Source organism: Stylophora pistillata, chromosome 6 (assembly GCF_964205215.1).
Source record: "Stylophora pistillata chromosome 6, jaStyPist1.2, whole genome shotgun sequence".
Classification (NCBI taxonomy): domain Eukaryota; kingdom Metazoa; phylum Cnidaria; class Anthozoa; order Scleractinia; family Pocilloporidae; genus Stylophora; species Stylophora pistillata.
Window position 1 is genome coordinate 31644428 of NC_142524.1, and position 15746 is coordinate 31660173.

Below are 15746 nucleotides of genomic sequence, written 5' to 3' on the forward strand. Positions count from 1 at the left end.
AACAATAATAATAACAATAATAATAATAATCATCATCATCAAAATAATTCGGTTCTCTAGGATCAGACTCGTATCAGACCCAAACTAACTTTGATAACAAAAACGACCTACAGATAAAAGTCGAGAAAGCAACTACTAGTTCGTTAAGAAAGAATTTCAGAAAATGTGCATCGAAATGATCCTTATAAAAGTAATAATGATAATAATAATAATTATAATAGTTTATTAACAGTGTATCCACCCGGTGGCTCTTCACCTGCTAAAAGCTACTAAAGTAATTTACGAACTATTTTTAAATATTATTTAAAAGATAGGCATTAACTTCTCTACAGAACTATAAAAAACTATAATAGTTTACAAACTATTCACGAATGTTAGTTTAAAGATAAGCTTTAACTTCTCTATAGTACACTTTAAAATCATTACAGTTTCTAATATTTGCCGGGAGGACATTAAATAACTTGGTAGCAGAGTCTTGAAAAGTGCCCCTCTCCATTGGTATAATTAGTCTTGTTGCTGCTCCTGACTGCAAAGAACGCAGATGTTTAACTGTATCTCATTATACGTTGGACGGCCAGCTGGGGGCGTACAAAGCTTGGTGAACGAGTTTGAGAACGTGGAAGTCTCTTCGTTGTCTTATTGGTAACCACCCTATCGCAACAATAATGAATAATAAATAATAATAATAAATAGATGCTTATAGGGCGCATTTGTAATCTCAATGCGCCTAACAACAGATTATTAAGACATAAGAATAAGTAATTAATTAACAGTAATGTTTTTTAAACAAAAATGTCTTAAGCCTAGTTTTGAATGTTTCTACTGTTTCCGCTCTTTTAATATATTCGGGAATTGGGTTCCCTAGTTTCGGTGCAGATACTGAAAAAGCGCGTCCACCATAGAAATTGGATTTAAAAGGTGGGATGCATAACTGTAAGCGAGTTGATGATCTCAGTGTTCTTGATGGGTGGTATTCTTGTATAATAGGTTCTAAATAACTAGTAGATTGCTCCTTTAAGATCTTATAAGTTATAAGGAATATCTTAAAATTAACTCTTGCTTCGATTGGCAGCCAAAGTAGATTCTTTAAAATAGGTGTGAAGAACACCGAATGCCAGAATACGGAACCGAAACCGGAATACTCGGAATGACCGAAAAATAAGAAATTTTAAAAAATAAAAGTAAATTAAAACATAAATAAGAATATTGATGATTAAAAATTAATGATAAATTCACAACTTAATTAAATAATTTAATACGAAATTTTTCTCTAAGGGTCCCAAAAAAAAAAAAACACTTACCGGCACTGTTCATGGAAATGCACGTATTGGGATTAAAAAAAGTCTGCATCAGGACAGTAGCCCACACAGCCTAGGCGACGAAATATTTGTACTCTCTCTTCCCCCTGGATGGGATGCTAATCGATCACATGGTTAATCCCTGTTTTAAATTCGCCTCCACTCATTTACACACATGCAGGATGTCTAAGGCGCCATGACCATTAGGCCGCCACGCTTTTCCAGCCGGAACCATTGCAGAAGACTGCATTTACAGCCGGAACCATTGCAGTCACTCGACACCTTTTCGCGTTTATTATATATACCTTGAATATATACCTTTGAATATAAACCTTGTTTAGAAAAATCCAGCAATACAAGGCTTACATTCAAAGGTATGTATTAATTTTCAAAGTATATATAATAAACGCGAAAAGGTGTCGAGTAACTGACGATCTCTCACTTTTAACCGTAGACGGCTGGTCTTAATGGTAGCTGCTTCGACAGCTCCCAATGTGTGGTTAATAATTATTTAAGGTAGAGTATTGATTTGTAATAGTTTGGAGCTTTTTACAATTGAACTATTACACTAATTGGAAATGGAGGAGCGTAGCGCCTAATGGTCATGGTGCCCTAGAAATCCTGCAGATGTGTAAATGAGTGGAGGCGAATTTAAAACAGGGAGTAACCATGTGATGGACTAGCATCCCACCCAGGGGGAAGAGAGAGTACAAATATTTCGTCGCTCAGGTTGTGTGGACTACTGTCCTGACGCAGACTTTTTTTAATTCCAATACGTGCATCTCCATGAACAGTGCTGGTAAATGTTTTTTTTTCTTTTGGACCCTTGGAGAAAAATTTCGTATTAAATTATTTGATTAAGTTGTCAATTTACCATTAATTTTTAATCATGAATATTCCTATTTGTGTATTAATTTACTTTTATTTTTTAAAATTTCTTATAGACCTTATTCATAAATGGCCGCCGCGCGGAAACGGCCTGGTTTCGAGTGCGTGAAAGCGAGGCTTGGTAGGCCAAGGTTCACAGATCAAAACAAAACAACAATGGCGTCTCACAGATCTTCTGATGGAACTGCGCGCGTGATACTCACAGAAGACGATATTCCTATGTACGATATTCCTATATACGATATTCCTATATACGATATTCCTATATACGATATTCCTATATACGATATTCCTATATACGATATTCCTATATATGATATACCGAGAACGAATCTCTACCAGTCTATTTAGTTAATCGGCAACTGACGAGATCCACAAGATTAGGATCCAAACCACGGTCTTGCCTGACCATCTACTGAAAATGTCGGAAGACATTAAAACGGCAGATGGGCTACTAAACGCCCCGGGCCAAAACAATGCTATTCAGAGAATGAAGAAAACATGGAAGCCTCATATGACACTGCCATTGAAGATGATCTACTCGGTAAGTCTGAGGATAACGAACAAATCCCTCTGTACCAAATGCCTAGCAGATGTTATGGAGAGCGCCCATATTTTTCTAGAGTGCGTTGCGTTACGTAATTATTAAAAATAGAACGAAGAAGTTTCTAGAACATTTAGTCATGATGACTAAGCGAGAACTTTAAGGAGAACCTTCTAGAACCGTGACTCAGCATATTTTTGTTATGATGTAATCATAGTGTAATGTTTCTAAAAATAGCAATATTACAGATCTCTAGAACATTCTAGAACTTTCTGAAAGATATATAAGGAGTCACGCTAGCTTAAAGAGAGAGGCCTTTTAGTGAGCTATAACTGCTGTTGCGAAGAGCCCAGAGGAGCGAGAGCCGGACAGAGTTGTTTACTGGAATTGAAAGCCGTGTGGAAGGCTACGTGAGAGAAAGAATTACGGACGTCGACAATTTGTTAAAGATTTTCAAGAGAACTGTGAGTTGTGCGGTAGCACACTGAGATTTAAGTGATATTATTTGTAAAGGGCTCTAAGTTATAAGGATACTGATTGTATTAGTATTTATATCGCTCCGTAGCTAAGTGAAAAAGATAGTTATTGTACTGGTTGTCGATATCGCTTCGTAGTTATTACGTCAGTCAATAAAGTAGTTGAGTTGTACGAGTTATATCTTTCTGTCGGTTTGGAAAATACCGTAACACAGAACATGCCCAGAATCCCTACAATATAGGGCGAGGGCCAAAATAAGAGCAGACGAGGATTTAAAAAATGAGATAAAGCAAATCCTTAACAACGCAGAACAAGAAACAGTAAAGGTGATCATGTGCTTCTATGAACGTAAAATCGGTCGTTCTACGACCGAAATAAAGAAACGAAAACGAGCCAAAACGGCTTGAACACTGAACACTAAGAACTGTAGTGCGATCGAATCAGCGCGCTTGGCGCAAGCTGAAAGCAATCAAGACAACTTAGTGATCGAGACAGTAAAAAAAAAATAGCTGTACATCTACAAAGGCGAACGATTCGAAAAAGACGCAATCCCTGATGTGCGTACTCATTTCCACAAACTGAGACATTTCAGTATACACACTATAGTTCCTGTCACCCACAAAGAATTAAAAAAGACTTCATAAAAGGGGGGACCCTTAGACTTCTACGAACAAACTCCTCTCAGACAATATTCGAGGAGAAAATTACAAATTAAGCGCATTTGCTAAAGAGAGGCTACCCAGACGACCTCATTAGCACAACTCTCTCAGAAGTGCATTAAAAAACAGGAAATTCGCTCTTCAACAGAAACAAAAGACGAACCAACGAATCTTGCCTTTTGTTACACAATATCAACCAGCAGTGCCAAACCTAAAGCAAATTCTCATGAGACACTGGCATTTAATAGAAATACAACCACTACTGAACGAAATATACAAAAATCCGCTTCTCGTATTTTACAAAAGAGGACGGTCGCCCAAAGACATACTCGTTAGGGCCAAACTTTGAATAGGCTACTCTAAACACGCCCTGGAGAGTCGCCTGTCAACCCCATTTTACATTGATAGCCCAATAAATGTGAAACCCCCCTTTAGGTGAAATCTCCACTAATGCCTTTAAAGTGGTATGGTTCTTATATGAACTAGAGAGCGGGACACAGCAATTTGTCGGCATCTCCAAGGCTCTTCACGCGGAAATCTTTCTATAACTCAGAGATATCCCGTTAAGTGACTAAGAAATCTTTTTCCTGCCAATATCCTCAAAAACTTTAGACTACTTAGACGATATTATTTGAGAAATTATAGTCACAAATATGCTCTCCAAGAATTTTCTGGCCTACCAAGCCTCGCTTTCGTGCATTCAAAACCAGACCATTTCCGCGCGGCGGCCATTTATGAATAAGGTCTATTCTTCGATCCTTCCGGGAATTCCGGGTATTCCGAGTATTCCGGTTCCGATTCCGTGTTCCAGCATTCGGTGTTCTTCAAATTATCGCTTCTCTGCAATGTCTTAATCAAGAACTAGCTTTTGTTCTGGACGAGTCGAGTCGATCCTTTTAAAATTTCCAAAAAGACGCAAGTAAACTTCTTCTTATTTATGTCTTCGAAGAAGGAGAAAAGTTGCAATTATGGCGAGATCAAGCAGTTGAACACCAAAGGAGCAAGGTCTTCGACCGCGGGCCACACCAAAACATAACATAACATTCATTATTGTTACAATAGGGTGGTTACCAATAAGACAACGAAGAGACTTCCACGTTCTCAAACTCGTTCACCAAGCTTTGTACGCCCCCAGCTGGCCGTCCAACGTATAATGAGATACAGTTAAACATCTGCGTTCTTTGCAGTCAGGAGCAGCAACAAGACTAATTATACCAATGGAGAGGGGCACTTTTCAAGACTCTGCCACCAAGTTATTTAATGTCCTCCTGGCAAATATTAGAAACTGTAATGATTTTAAAGTGTACTATAGAGAAGTTAAAGCTTATCTTTAAACTAACATTCGTGAATAGTTTGTAAACTGATTTTTTTCAGGTCTGATTTTCGCTATCGCATAAATAGCGCTATCTACTGCGAAGGATCGTGCATCATACGTATTTAATACCGCAGTTCAAAATATATGAACTTCATATGTTCATTGTATCTGACTTATCATCCACGGGTTTATATCGAATTAATTTGATGGCCTGCTCCCAGTTGGCTTGTTAGCTCAATTGGTAGAGCGCTGCACTAGTATCGCAGAGGTCAGTGGTTCGAATCCCGTACAGGCCTGATTTTTTTAGGTCTGATTTTCGCTATTGCATAAATAGTGCTTTACTGCGAAGGATCGTTCTCATATACGTCTCATAACCGCAGTTCACACATATGTTTTCATCTGTTTGTTGTTGTTTGATTTATCATCCACGGGTTTATATCGAATTAATTTGATGGCCTGCTCCCAGTTGGCTTGTTAGCTCAATTGGTAGAGCGCTGCACTAGTATCGCAGAGGTCAGTGGTTCGAATCCCGTACAGGCCTGAAATTTTTTTCAGGTCTGATTTTCACTATTGCTCAAATAGTGCTTTACTGCGAAGGATCGTTCTCATATACATTATTATTATTATTACTTTTATAAGGAAAATTTCGATGCACATTTTCTGAAATTCTTTCTTAACGAACTAGTAGTTGCTTTCGCGATTTTTATCTGTAGGTCGTTTTTGTTATCAAAGTTAGTTTGGGTCTGATACGAGTCTGATCCTAGAGAACCGAATTATTTTGGTGACGATTATTATTATTATTATTGTTATTATTATTGTTATTATTATTATTAGTAGTATTATTTTTATTATTAACCATTATTCACAGAATAATTGAATTCAGACGGGACCTACTGGCGTCAACGACGATGGATCAAGATTTTCTCGGGTAAAGTATCACATGGCACTCACACTTTTTTCTATCTCGCTTTGTTGAACGTTGAGTAATGAGCAAAGTTAACAAAGGAAAAACCCGCGGCAAAAAGGGTAAAGCTGGAAAATTTGCCGAAAAGCAAAACAGTGAATCGACAGACAGCTTAATAAATACCCTTATCGCTGAATGAATTCCCTCGTATAGGTTTATTCCTGATTTCATACGATTCGAGGCGATTGCCTATGTTTTGTATCGAGGCTGGTACTTGCTTATTGAAAGGAAACTTGACCTTATGTACGACAAATGTAGGCGACTTCTTTGTTCGCAATTTGGATTGGAGAGGAGTGCCAGGATTGTGTTTTTTTTCTCCTGACAAAATAGTGCCTCTTCTCTATTCTTTGGGCCTGTTTTTTTGCGTTTCTTTGACGAAGGACTGCTCTCTAATTTTGATTTGTTTTAAATCCATGAGAAATGACTTTCTACTAGCAGAGAACCTCCACGTGTGAATGTTATCAAGTGCTCGAGGTAAAACAAAATATGCAAATAACATGAAAATGCCGCGATATTCGCACGGGGGGTTCGCCCATTTACGAGATTATGACACCTTCCTGATTTATTAAAATACGTTTTCCTAAATGAGTCTGACGCTTTTTGAGATTTTTAATTTTTTCTGTTTGTAAACGTTAGGCAAAATGTCTAACTTCAATCTAGTCCAATAAGAGAAAAAACGATTTTTCGGCCTCTGAAGGCGGAAGTAACCTTAAAGGGTTAAGGAATATCTTAGCAACGTCACTGATAAAAGGATCAATTCAAGAAAGGATTAAGGTAAAAGGCTAAGTAACCCTATTAATGCTTTTCTTTTGAAATAATCAATATCGAGCTTTTTTTTCTTGATCAAGGTTTCTTGTGTCTCAGTAGGAAAGTAAGCTCCCATGTAAATCGCATGGTACTTGAGAACTGGGTTACACTCGGTGGAATTTCCTCATGAGCGAAATTATTTAGTTCTTCCTCCTTCCTGGATCTCCAACTCGAAGTCCTCTAAACCTAAGATCTTTCTTTGAAATGCGTTAAAGACATTTATGTCTTTCCCCTTCGTCCAATCTACGTATATAAACCAGTGCTGCATATCCTGAAGCTCGTTTTGCTGGGCCCCAACACAAATCAAAACAAACCACTGCTTGGAGTTAGCTGGCTATGGACAGAGGGCATACTTGGGCTAGCTCATAAATATTGATCTTTTTTACCTCACCATAACCTAGCTGCTTTTTATTCTGATACGACTGCTACTATACCTGATCTTTTTGTGGGACAAGAAACTATAGAAGATCAAATAATGGAAAATTTGGCAGCATAATGCGAAGATTGTTGTTGATATTTCCTTTCAGAAACTACGTGTAAGACCTTTAACTAGTTACAAAGTTTCTCCTCCCCCCAATCACAACACAAGTTGTTTTTGTGTTCATGTGGTCAGGGGACACTCCCAGTAATGCATGATGCATTGAACATTAACCTGGCCAGCTCCATGATGACCATAACAGCTGCAAGTGTAATACAACTGACCATTATCCTGTTTTATCTCTGACGTTAGCAGATAAAGCTGGGCACGGTTTGTTGTACATGAGACACCAACAATCTTTTTACCCTGTAATGAAAAACAAACTTGAACTATATGACTAAACATTAAGAGAGTAAAACAATTAATTGCTCTCGCTTATTAATTTATGATCCATTCCTTATTTTGGAGACTTAAATTCCAGGATACAAATGTAAACATATCTATCTGACTTCTGATACAAAGGACCTAGCTTCATGCATGCAGTAAAATAATCATTGGCGTATCACTTCATGTAACTTGAAAGAGCCAGGTTTTTATTTGAGGTAAGGTAATGCAAAACAGTCTGATAACTATCCCTACATTTCAGGTAAATTACAAAGAGAATATAGTCGTGAATCTCTTCTTTTGAGCATACTTACACTTGGTTCACCCAGGATCACTCTAACTGGGTTTGGTAAAATGTTGCTTTTGATTAGATCTTGGGTTGCAGTCAAATCGTCAGTCTTGTGTTCACACTGGGAGAAGTCACCTGCTCCTTTGGGACCCTGTGGTCCTTGTGGTCCTTGTGATCCATTAAAACCCTGCGGGCCTATCATCCCCTGGGGACCCTGTGTACCATTGAATCCCCGAGGTCCGGCTAATCCAATGGGTCCTTGAGAGCCGTTGAAACCGCGTGGTCCAATAGGGCCCTGGAGCTTACTCACATTCTCTATCTGCAACACTGTCAATAAGCAACAATTTATCTGCCTGTTTTCTCTAATCTAGACATAAAGAGGCGGTACTACGCATACTGTACGAATGACGGCTACAAACTTTCTGATGGCTCATACCCCTTTAGCTTTCTTTTCCTTTCCTGGGTCAATTTTTATTTGTGTAAAAAAACAACCCTCATTCTGGATCCCAGAACACAGTTTGCCGGCGCTTGCGAGCTTGCTTCCCTTCTTTCCCGCCACAAACAATTTGCACAAATTTCCCGACCCTATGCAACCTTGAGGAACACCATCAAGGTATGAAACAAATTCCCGATCAGACCTTATAAACGCTATCTCAGCCCAAGAAATCGAAGAGACTTCTTCTGGACTAAGCCCCCGCCTGATCCTCTCGGCTTAAATGCCAGTTGAAAACTGCTTATCGTCAGAAGACTTGCGACCAACTACGTTACATCTACGCTTGATTAGTTATGTGGAAATTTCGCTGAGTACCTTGTTAGAGAGGGTGGTGTTAAATTCTGACAACAGTGTCCTCAGCCTCACATCTTCTTGGTTTAGTCTATCTGTCGCGTTTATCAACTGTTTGAAAGCAAAATGCGAAAAATCCATCATTGTTTTTGAACATGTTTTGGCAAGTCGTCATGTTTTAGATGGGGTACAGCTATATTTCACCCATCCCATTTTCACGGTGACATTTTTCCGAGATCATTAGGCCTGACTTTTAGAATGCCTATTCATGCAGCAGAAAGGTTTATCCAGCTTTGATTATTTGCTGATGCTGAAATGTCGCTTTGGACAGAAAGGGAAAGTAAGGAGTCTCTGGTATGGTTCAGTATAAAAACCGACCACTCTCCAAAGTACAAATACTCGTTAAAACCGCTTGGTCCAATAGGGCCCTGGAGCTTACTCAGGTTCTCTATCTGAAAGATACACGGTCGTAGGTACATCATCACACAACTCCGTGCGAAACCCTAAATGGCGACTTCCCAAGTGTATTCTTGATAGTATGATCCTCGTTTAGTGACCTAGACAACCATCACGAGAAAAACAAGGAAGAACAGAAAACAAAATTTTCTCATGATGCTTTGCATTTCCTTTCAGTCAAACTTTGACTCTTTATCGTGATCAATGTCAGGGTTTGAGCTCGGAAAACGGCTGCTTTACTGTACCCTATAGTTTTGTATTCCAGACAGCCAAGGACCTGGTCTTTTCCAAAAACTATCATTCTTCTGTAGCAGTATTAAGCAAGAGAATATGCAATACTTGAACAGGTAATCACTGTCAATAAAAGATGTCCCTCTAGTCTCCACAGCGGCAAGAGCAAATATCATCTTAAACTTTTTCTCATTTTCGCACCCGAAATAGATCGACTGTGATTTTGCTGCGCTTTCTTTAAAGTTTAACTGGAGGTGATTAAAGAACTGTAGCTCCAAATGATACCTTCAAGGATAAAGTGATGTTGATAGCGTCAAGCAGATTCCTGATGTTGGCATCTTCTTGATAAAGTCTTCTTGTAGTGCTGTTAGGCTTTTGAAAGACAAAAACGACACGGAAAATCCTGGCTAGACCAACGTGACATTTTTATCATCGATTGGCTTTTCAAAATTACTAATGCCGTTCTGTTAGTAAGCATACATGGATTGGAATGAATTTCCTCCCCATTCTACGAAAGTTGACTGCTATAAATGATGGCTTTTTAAATGATGGGTGAATGTAAGGAGCCCCTCACTTGAGCTTTACAGAGTGTTACTTGAGTAAATAACATTCAGACGAAGTAAAAAGGGTGCACTCACTTTTACATTCGTCTCAGACATCGCCAAAGCCAACTTGTTTTCTGTCGCATTTAAATTTTCCTCCAAGCGTTTTAGCCCAGTATTCACCTACAACAAAATTCCGAGATTAAGAAGTAGTTCACTAGGAGAAGCATTGAGACAGTTTGATTAAATTTTCTTATTCTTCTTTGGATTAAGACTCCAAATTAGACGAGAACTTCCATGTTCCCTGACCTGGAAACAAAGCCATGTCTGGAACACCTCGTCATCAGCTCAACCTAATTCCCAAAACCTCCCCTCTACCTATCCACCAAAGGGGTTGGGAAGAAGTGAAACACACTCTTCTGCTTGTCGTCATCATAACTATTGCTGCCAATTTTTGTGATGATACGCGATTCCATAATTGAACTTTAATCAGAGAAAACGAGTTATACAGAAAAGAAAATTCACACCATTACTGATAAAGGGAACTTTCAGTATCATTCTTGAAATTGTTGAAGTTATATTCGGTTTGACTAGCTAAAGCGTGTACTGTTGTCATCCATGAGATAAGGCGATTTACCTATTAAGAGTCATCAACAAAATGGAAGTATTTTCGCGGTTTGCCTTAGCGAATCACGTGATTGAATGTGCCTCAACTAAAACTGGAGAATATCCAGTGATATCTGGCCCGATAAAAGAGAAAATTGCATCCACTTGGTTTGAAAATGACTCAAAATTTCAAAGATGATAGATTCTTGAAATCCATTTAGTTTAATTAAGTACGTCTTGCTTCACTTCATCTACCTGTCTGAAAGTATCCGTGCTGATTTCTTCCACTTTCTGGTGTAATATGGCAACTGAAGAGTTCAAACTCGATATGTTCTCTTGCAACTAGAAAAAAGAAAAAAATTGACAAATCATCAGCAATTTTTACCCTTTCATCTATGATGTTGCAATCCTGATAACTTCATACACCTATGACAACACCTATAACGGATTTTGCAACAAGTGACAAACTAATTAGCAAGATAAGTTATCATGTGAATCTTACTCGATGATTACCTCAAAGCAAACCTACCTTATTTCGTGTGTTTTCAAGTGTCTTGTTAAGCTTTTCAACGTTGTCTAGTGACGTCTCCAGGATTGATGATAACTGGGTCGTCTTAAAGGTCAGACTATCACTCTAAAGAATAACATAATCAGAAAAAGAATATTATCATTTACACCTATTGATAAGTGAGACCTTGCATGCAGATGAAGAGGGAAGAAAGCAACCACTCTGAAAAGTAAATCTTTCTCCTGACCTTTTCCACGAGAGATGAATTAACTATCGACAAAGATTTGTGCAACTTTGCGTTTGTATCTTGCAGGTTACTTCTTGTAGAGTTTAACTCGGCACCGAAGTCTTCTTCAAGTTTTGGCAAGAGCATACGAATCTCCCTCAGTTCTTGGTTTTTCTCTTCCTGTACATGAAAAACAAATACGATATAAAAGAGTTACATCATAATCTTGAAAACTAGAGATTGCAACCCCAAGGATGAACACTCAAATGCATAATTTGAGTTATTATGTACATTCTCGTTTAACGACTCTGTCTCTCTATGCCCCTTTTTGCTGACTATTATGACAAAAAGGGGTAAAAAATTTTCTCCCAAAAGACCAAACCTAGGATGGTACAATCTAACTAACTGAACCTGTATACATTCCTTTTCCTAAAATAAGAAAAAAAGTTTGTCTCTTGGAATGAATCTCGACAGCTGCCTACTTGAATATAATTTCGAATAAAAAATTGTCACTTACATCTGCATACTTATTTAATTATTGTTTTTTTGTTAAGTTTCCTTACCATTTTACATTTACTTACCAAACGTATTTGAAGACTTGTAACATTCTCCTCCAACCCCTTGATCCTGGCTAATATCTCAGTGCTTGAGGCTTTAGCCAAACTGCGAGTGTCAGGGGAATCTCCTGGAGAAACGAGGAATAAATGCCACTTAGTAACCAAGTTCGAAGTCTGTATTGAAGTTTTTCCACTCGTTTATCTCCAAAGCGCGAAGGCCATAAATCCGAGCAGAAAAAACGACCTTTGGTAACTTACAATACAGACCGAGAAAACGAAGTTGAATAGATACTTATCATAACTTTGAATAGCGGGGGGGGGGGGGGGGGGAAGGGGGGGGAGAGAATTTGGATTCAAACAAACATTTGAATATCTCCGGTCATAGAGTGAAATAGACCAACCTAGCGCACTTACTGACTGAGAGATATTACTTTGCCACTAATCGCCTGTCCATTTCGATTTGGCTGAGGTCCAGTACAGAGTCACGAGCTTTCAAAATGCAGCGGCTATTATTTACCAGGGTTTAATCTTTATTTCAATCTTAAGAAAACAGGCCATTAAATTCTTTGAAGAGAAAAATCGAATGAAAGTATCATTCATCCACTGATCCGATCACAAAAGAAACGCCGCTTTTGTCGGGTAACCACTACGCTGTGATGTTTGCTCAAAATAATTAGTGGAATGAACCAGACTTGCATGAAAAAAGACTTTTGGAGTCAATTTTATGTAAGAAGGCTGATAGTTTCGAAAGAAACTGTTTGGGGCTGCGTCGGTGGGAGTAACGAAATAATTTGGATATATTAACAAAGTTGAAATGGTAAATTAGCCACCGTAATGATTACAAAAGCTGACGTTTCGAGCGTTAGCCCTTCTTCGGAGCGAATAGAGGAATTGTGGGTTGTGTGTGCTTTTAAAGGCAGAAAATGGAGCTACGTTATTGGTGGGAGCATGGCATCTCGTGGAAACGCTGCCTCGGTTTAGTGACCATCATGCTGTGATGTTTGTTAAAATCATTAGCGGAATGAACCAGACCTAAATGAAAAAAGACGTTTAGAGTCTATTCTATGTGAGCTTTTATCACTTTTCCTTGGTTAACAAGTTCAGAGTTATCTATCGTGGGCCGTTCATAAGGTAAGGCCTGGATTGAGACCCCCTCTGAGCTCATTGTGGTTTGAGTTCTTTAGCTTACTGACTATGATAATTTACGTCTTAGACGATTAGTTCAATGATTCATATTTTTTAATTATGTCAGTAATTAAAGCTACTATGGTAATTTTCTAGGAATAGACTTATAAATTCATATGAGTATCGTTCGAACTTCCATGTACACTCAAGATCGGAATACTCCTTTCTACGATCTTCTTGATGATATTTTCTGTGCCTATATTCTTTTTACACCAAGTGCTGTAAACAACAACTCTTGTCATTTTCACAACTTGTCTGTTTGAAAGTGTATCAAAATTCAGAGTCTCAGTATACATAAGTATGAGGATAATATAATTAGCACGGACCATTTAATTCTAGCTAGATGCGTTGCTTAAATTTTACCGAAGTTTCCGAAAGTTTCCTAAATCAGAGCATTGACCCTCGCGAATTTAGAGAAGAAGGTTAAAATTTAAACTACATTATTTAATGAGAAAATTCATCAAGGGAGATAAAACCTTAGAAGAATGTTTACTAATTTAAGGTGTAACATGCAAATTGTTCATACTCGTGGATAGAATAAATGCAAGAATTGGCGTTAAAATGGGTAATAAAGACTCTCATGGTGTACATCTGCTATCGAAATTGTTTATGAGGAATTCATCCATGCCGGAGTATTTGCAAACCTTTTCTGAATCTAACCAATTTTCCAAATGAAGGGGGTAAACCGGGGAAAAAAATTGGCACATGCCTTAGCAAGACTTTTAGATTCATCACGCATATTGACTGGGTTATGAATTCTAATGCAAATTATCAATAAAAAAAAGTGTGCTTTCAACGCACGTTCAAACGAGACCAAACTGGCTCGTTTTTACCAGTTTTACGCGAATAAGTTTTTCATGACGGAAACTTTCTTTTACAATGACGTTTAGTTTAACTTTAAGACATCGGAAGAATGCTTCTAATACCGAAAACACCAGAACCTGAAATTTCGCCGATCATCTTCAGGAATGAGACCTGCAACTTATTTGTTTCATAATCTGTGTATCATCAGTGCCTTTTAGAAAGAAAATTATGTGCTAACCTTCGTTAACGGGACAGCTGCAACCCTTCAATATTCCTCCAACGAATATCATAAGAATCATCACAAATATTACAAAAGTCACCAGGCACACAAGAGTCAAGAGGGTTAATTGTGATCGGTTTGATCGTACAGGAGGTCTTCTCTTGACGTGTGGTTTACTCTCATTTTGTGCCTGACGATAATTATTCGTTACAGCAGGAGCAGGATTATCTGCGCAGTAATTCAATGGACGCGAAAAACTCGAAGGCGGTGGTGGAATGCTGTTTTCATAAATCCAGTCGTCGAAAGTTGGGTTAACAAACATTTGCCCACCATGAAGATCCATCTCAAACCTGTTTTTTTTTTTTTTTTTGTTAAACTTTCAGAAATGTCGGCTGATGCGGTCTTAAGAACCTTTTTTCAATGAACGCGCACTTTAGGTCCGGCGATTCACATCAAATGATGTTTCTTTAAAATTAAACGTTACGCCTCGTATGACGCCTTTTGTACTTTAAATGCTTGAGTAATCTCATTAGAAAGGAAAAAATGACTTTGTAATACTTTGCACGCCATTTCATGCTGATCCCACTTAAGCTCACTAATACCTGCGCACCTCCATGAGTGTGGATCCAACGTATTGATTTGCCTCGTTTTTATGAGATTTTATGGATCAACTTGTTAACTTAATGTATTAATAAGCATCTTAAAGAGCGGCAACTGCTCTTCAAACACATGTAAGGTCAGGCGCAGAAATGAGAAAAGAAAGTTTAAGATTTGAGAACGTGACCGCAAAAACTTCACCGAAAGCCAATGTCGAAAGAGAGAGCCGCTTTCCGACAGGCCTCACAAACTTTAATTTACCAAAAGGGCGGCTATTGTACGGTCGTTATTCTGTTGAAATGAATGAAACACTTCACATGCTTGATTACTGACCGGTACACATGGCTGAATTCCAGAGCTGGAAATTGTTCGTCTCGTCCAAAAAATGCTCCAAACTATTTAACAGCAAATTAGAAGTCTAAAAGCCTTAATACCCATTATATTTGTTTACTTATTTAGCTGCCAGCAGAGGATTAGAAATGTAAAAGCTAGATCGTGCGATTTGAGTAAACGGCATGCAGCTAAGCAACTGTTGGATCAATTTGAGACAACAATAAGTGTAAAATTTCTCATACCCATGCTGACCTGGATGGTTTTCTCCATCGCAATTTATAAGCCTTTTCACCCTTCCCCAAGTCTCTTGCAAAAAGTAATAAAATGAAGAAAAATATTCAACGATCGAATGCCGTGGATATTGTTGGAGTTATCGCCAAGTTCTTAATTACAAAGTTTGCAAGACCGTGCGAGGAATTAGTATTAAGACTGTGAAGCCCTTGTTTTGATGTTTTGGAGAGAATTATGCGTCTTTCTACCATTTTTTCATTTGTAATACTTTTTCATTTATCACTATGGAGAGACGGGATTTTAAATTGCAGGTGTTTATTTATGAAAAAATCAGTTCTTCAGCTATACTGTGATAGATCACTTTGTACACAACGTTTTCATAAGTTTGCAAGAATTATAAACGTAGAGCACAATTAGTGATTG

At 38.2% G+C, this 15746-nt stretch overlaps 1 protein-coding gene across 1 annotated transcript; it reads right to left on the minus strand.

Annotated features, from left to right (window-relative positions):
* Positions 1-6339: 6339 nt before the first annotated feature.
* LOC111319901 (uncharacterized) lies at positions 6340-14808 on the minus strand. The gene is made up of 10 exons (XM_088763336.1): positions 14181-14808; positions 11978-12081; positions 11418-11576; positions 11192-11296; positions 10918-11004; positions 10153-10239; positions 9800-9886; positions 8852-8938; positions 8069-8362; positions 6340-7736 (listed from the first exon to the last, which is right to left on the minus strand). The coding sequence occupies exons 1-10, from the start codon at positions 14503-14505 to the stop codon at positions 7554-7556; spliced, it is 1518 nt and encodes a 505-aa protein (XP_088619462.1). The 5' UTR covers positions 14506-14808; the 3' UTR covers positions 6340-7553.
* Between the last annotated feature and the right edge of the window lie 938 nt (positions 14809-15746).

What these genes read in the sequence shown, in the direction of transcription:
- LOC111319901 (XM_088763336.1), bottom strand. Translation starts at nt 14,505, where the DNA reads ATGGATCTTCATGGTGGGCAAATGTTTGTTAACCCAACTTTCGACGAC. An exon ending in CAAGTCTTCAAATACGTTTG is followed by an intron (nt 11,577 to 11,977) that starts GTAAGTAAATGT and finishes TTTCATGTACAG; the next exon opens with GAAGAGAAAAACCAAGAACT. An exon ending in TGTCTGAGACGAATGTAAAA is followed by an intron (nt 9,887 to 10,152) that starts GTGAGTGCACCC and finishes GTCTTTCAAAAG; the next exon opens with CCTAACAGCACTACAAGAAG.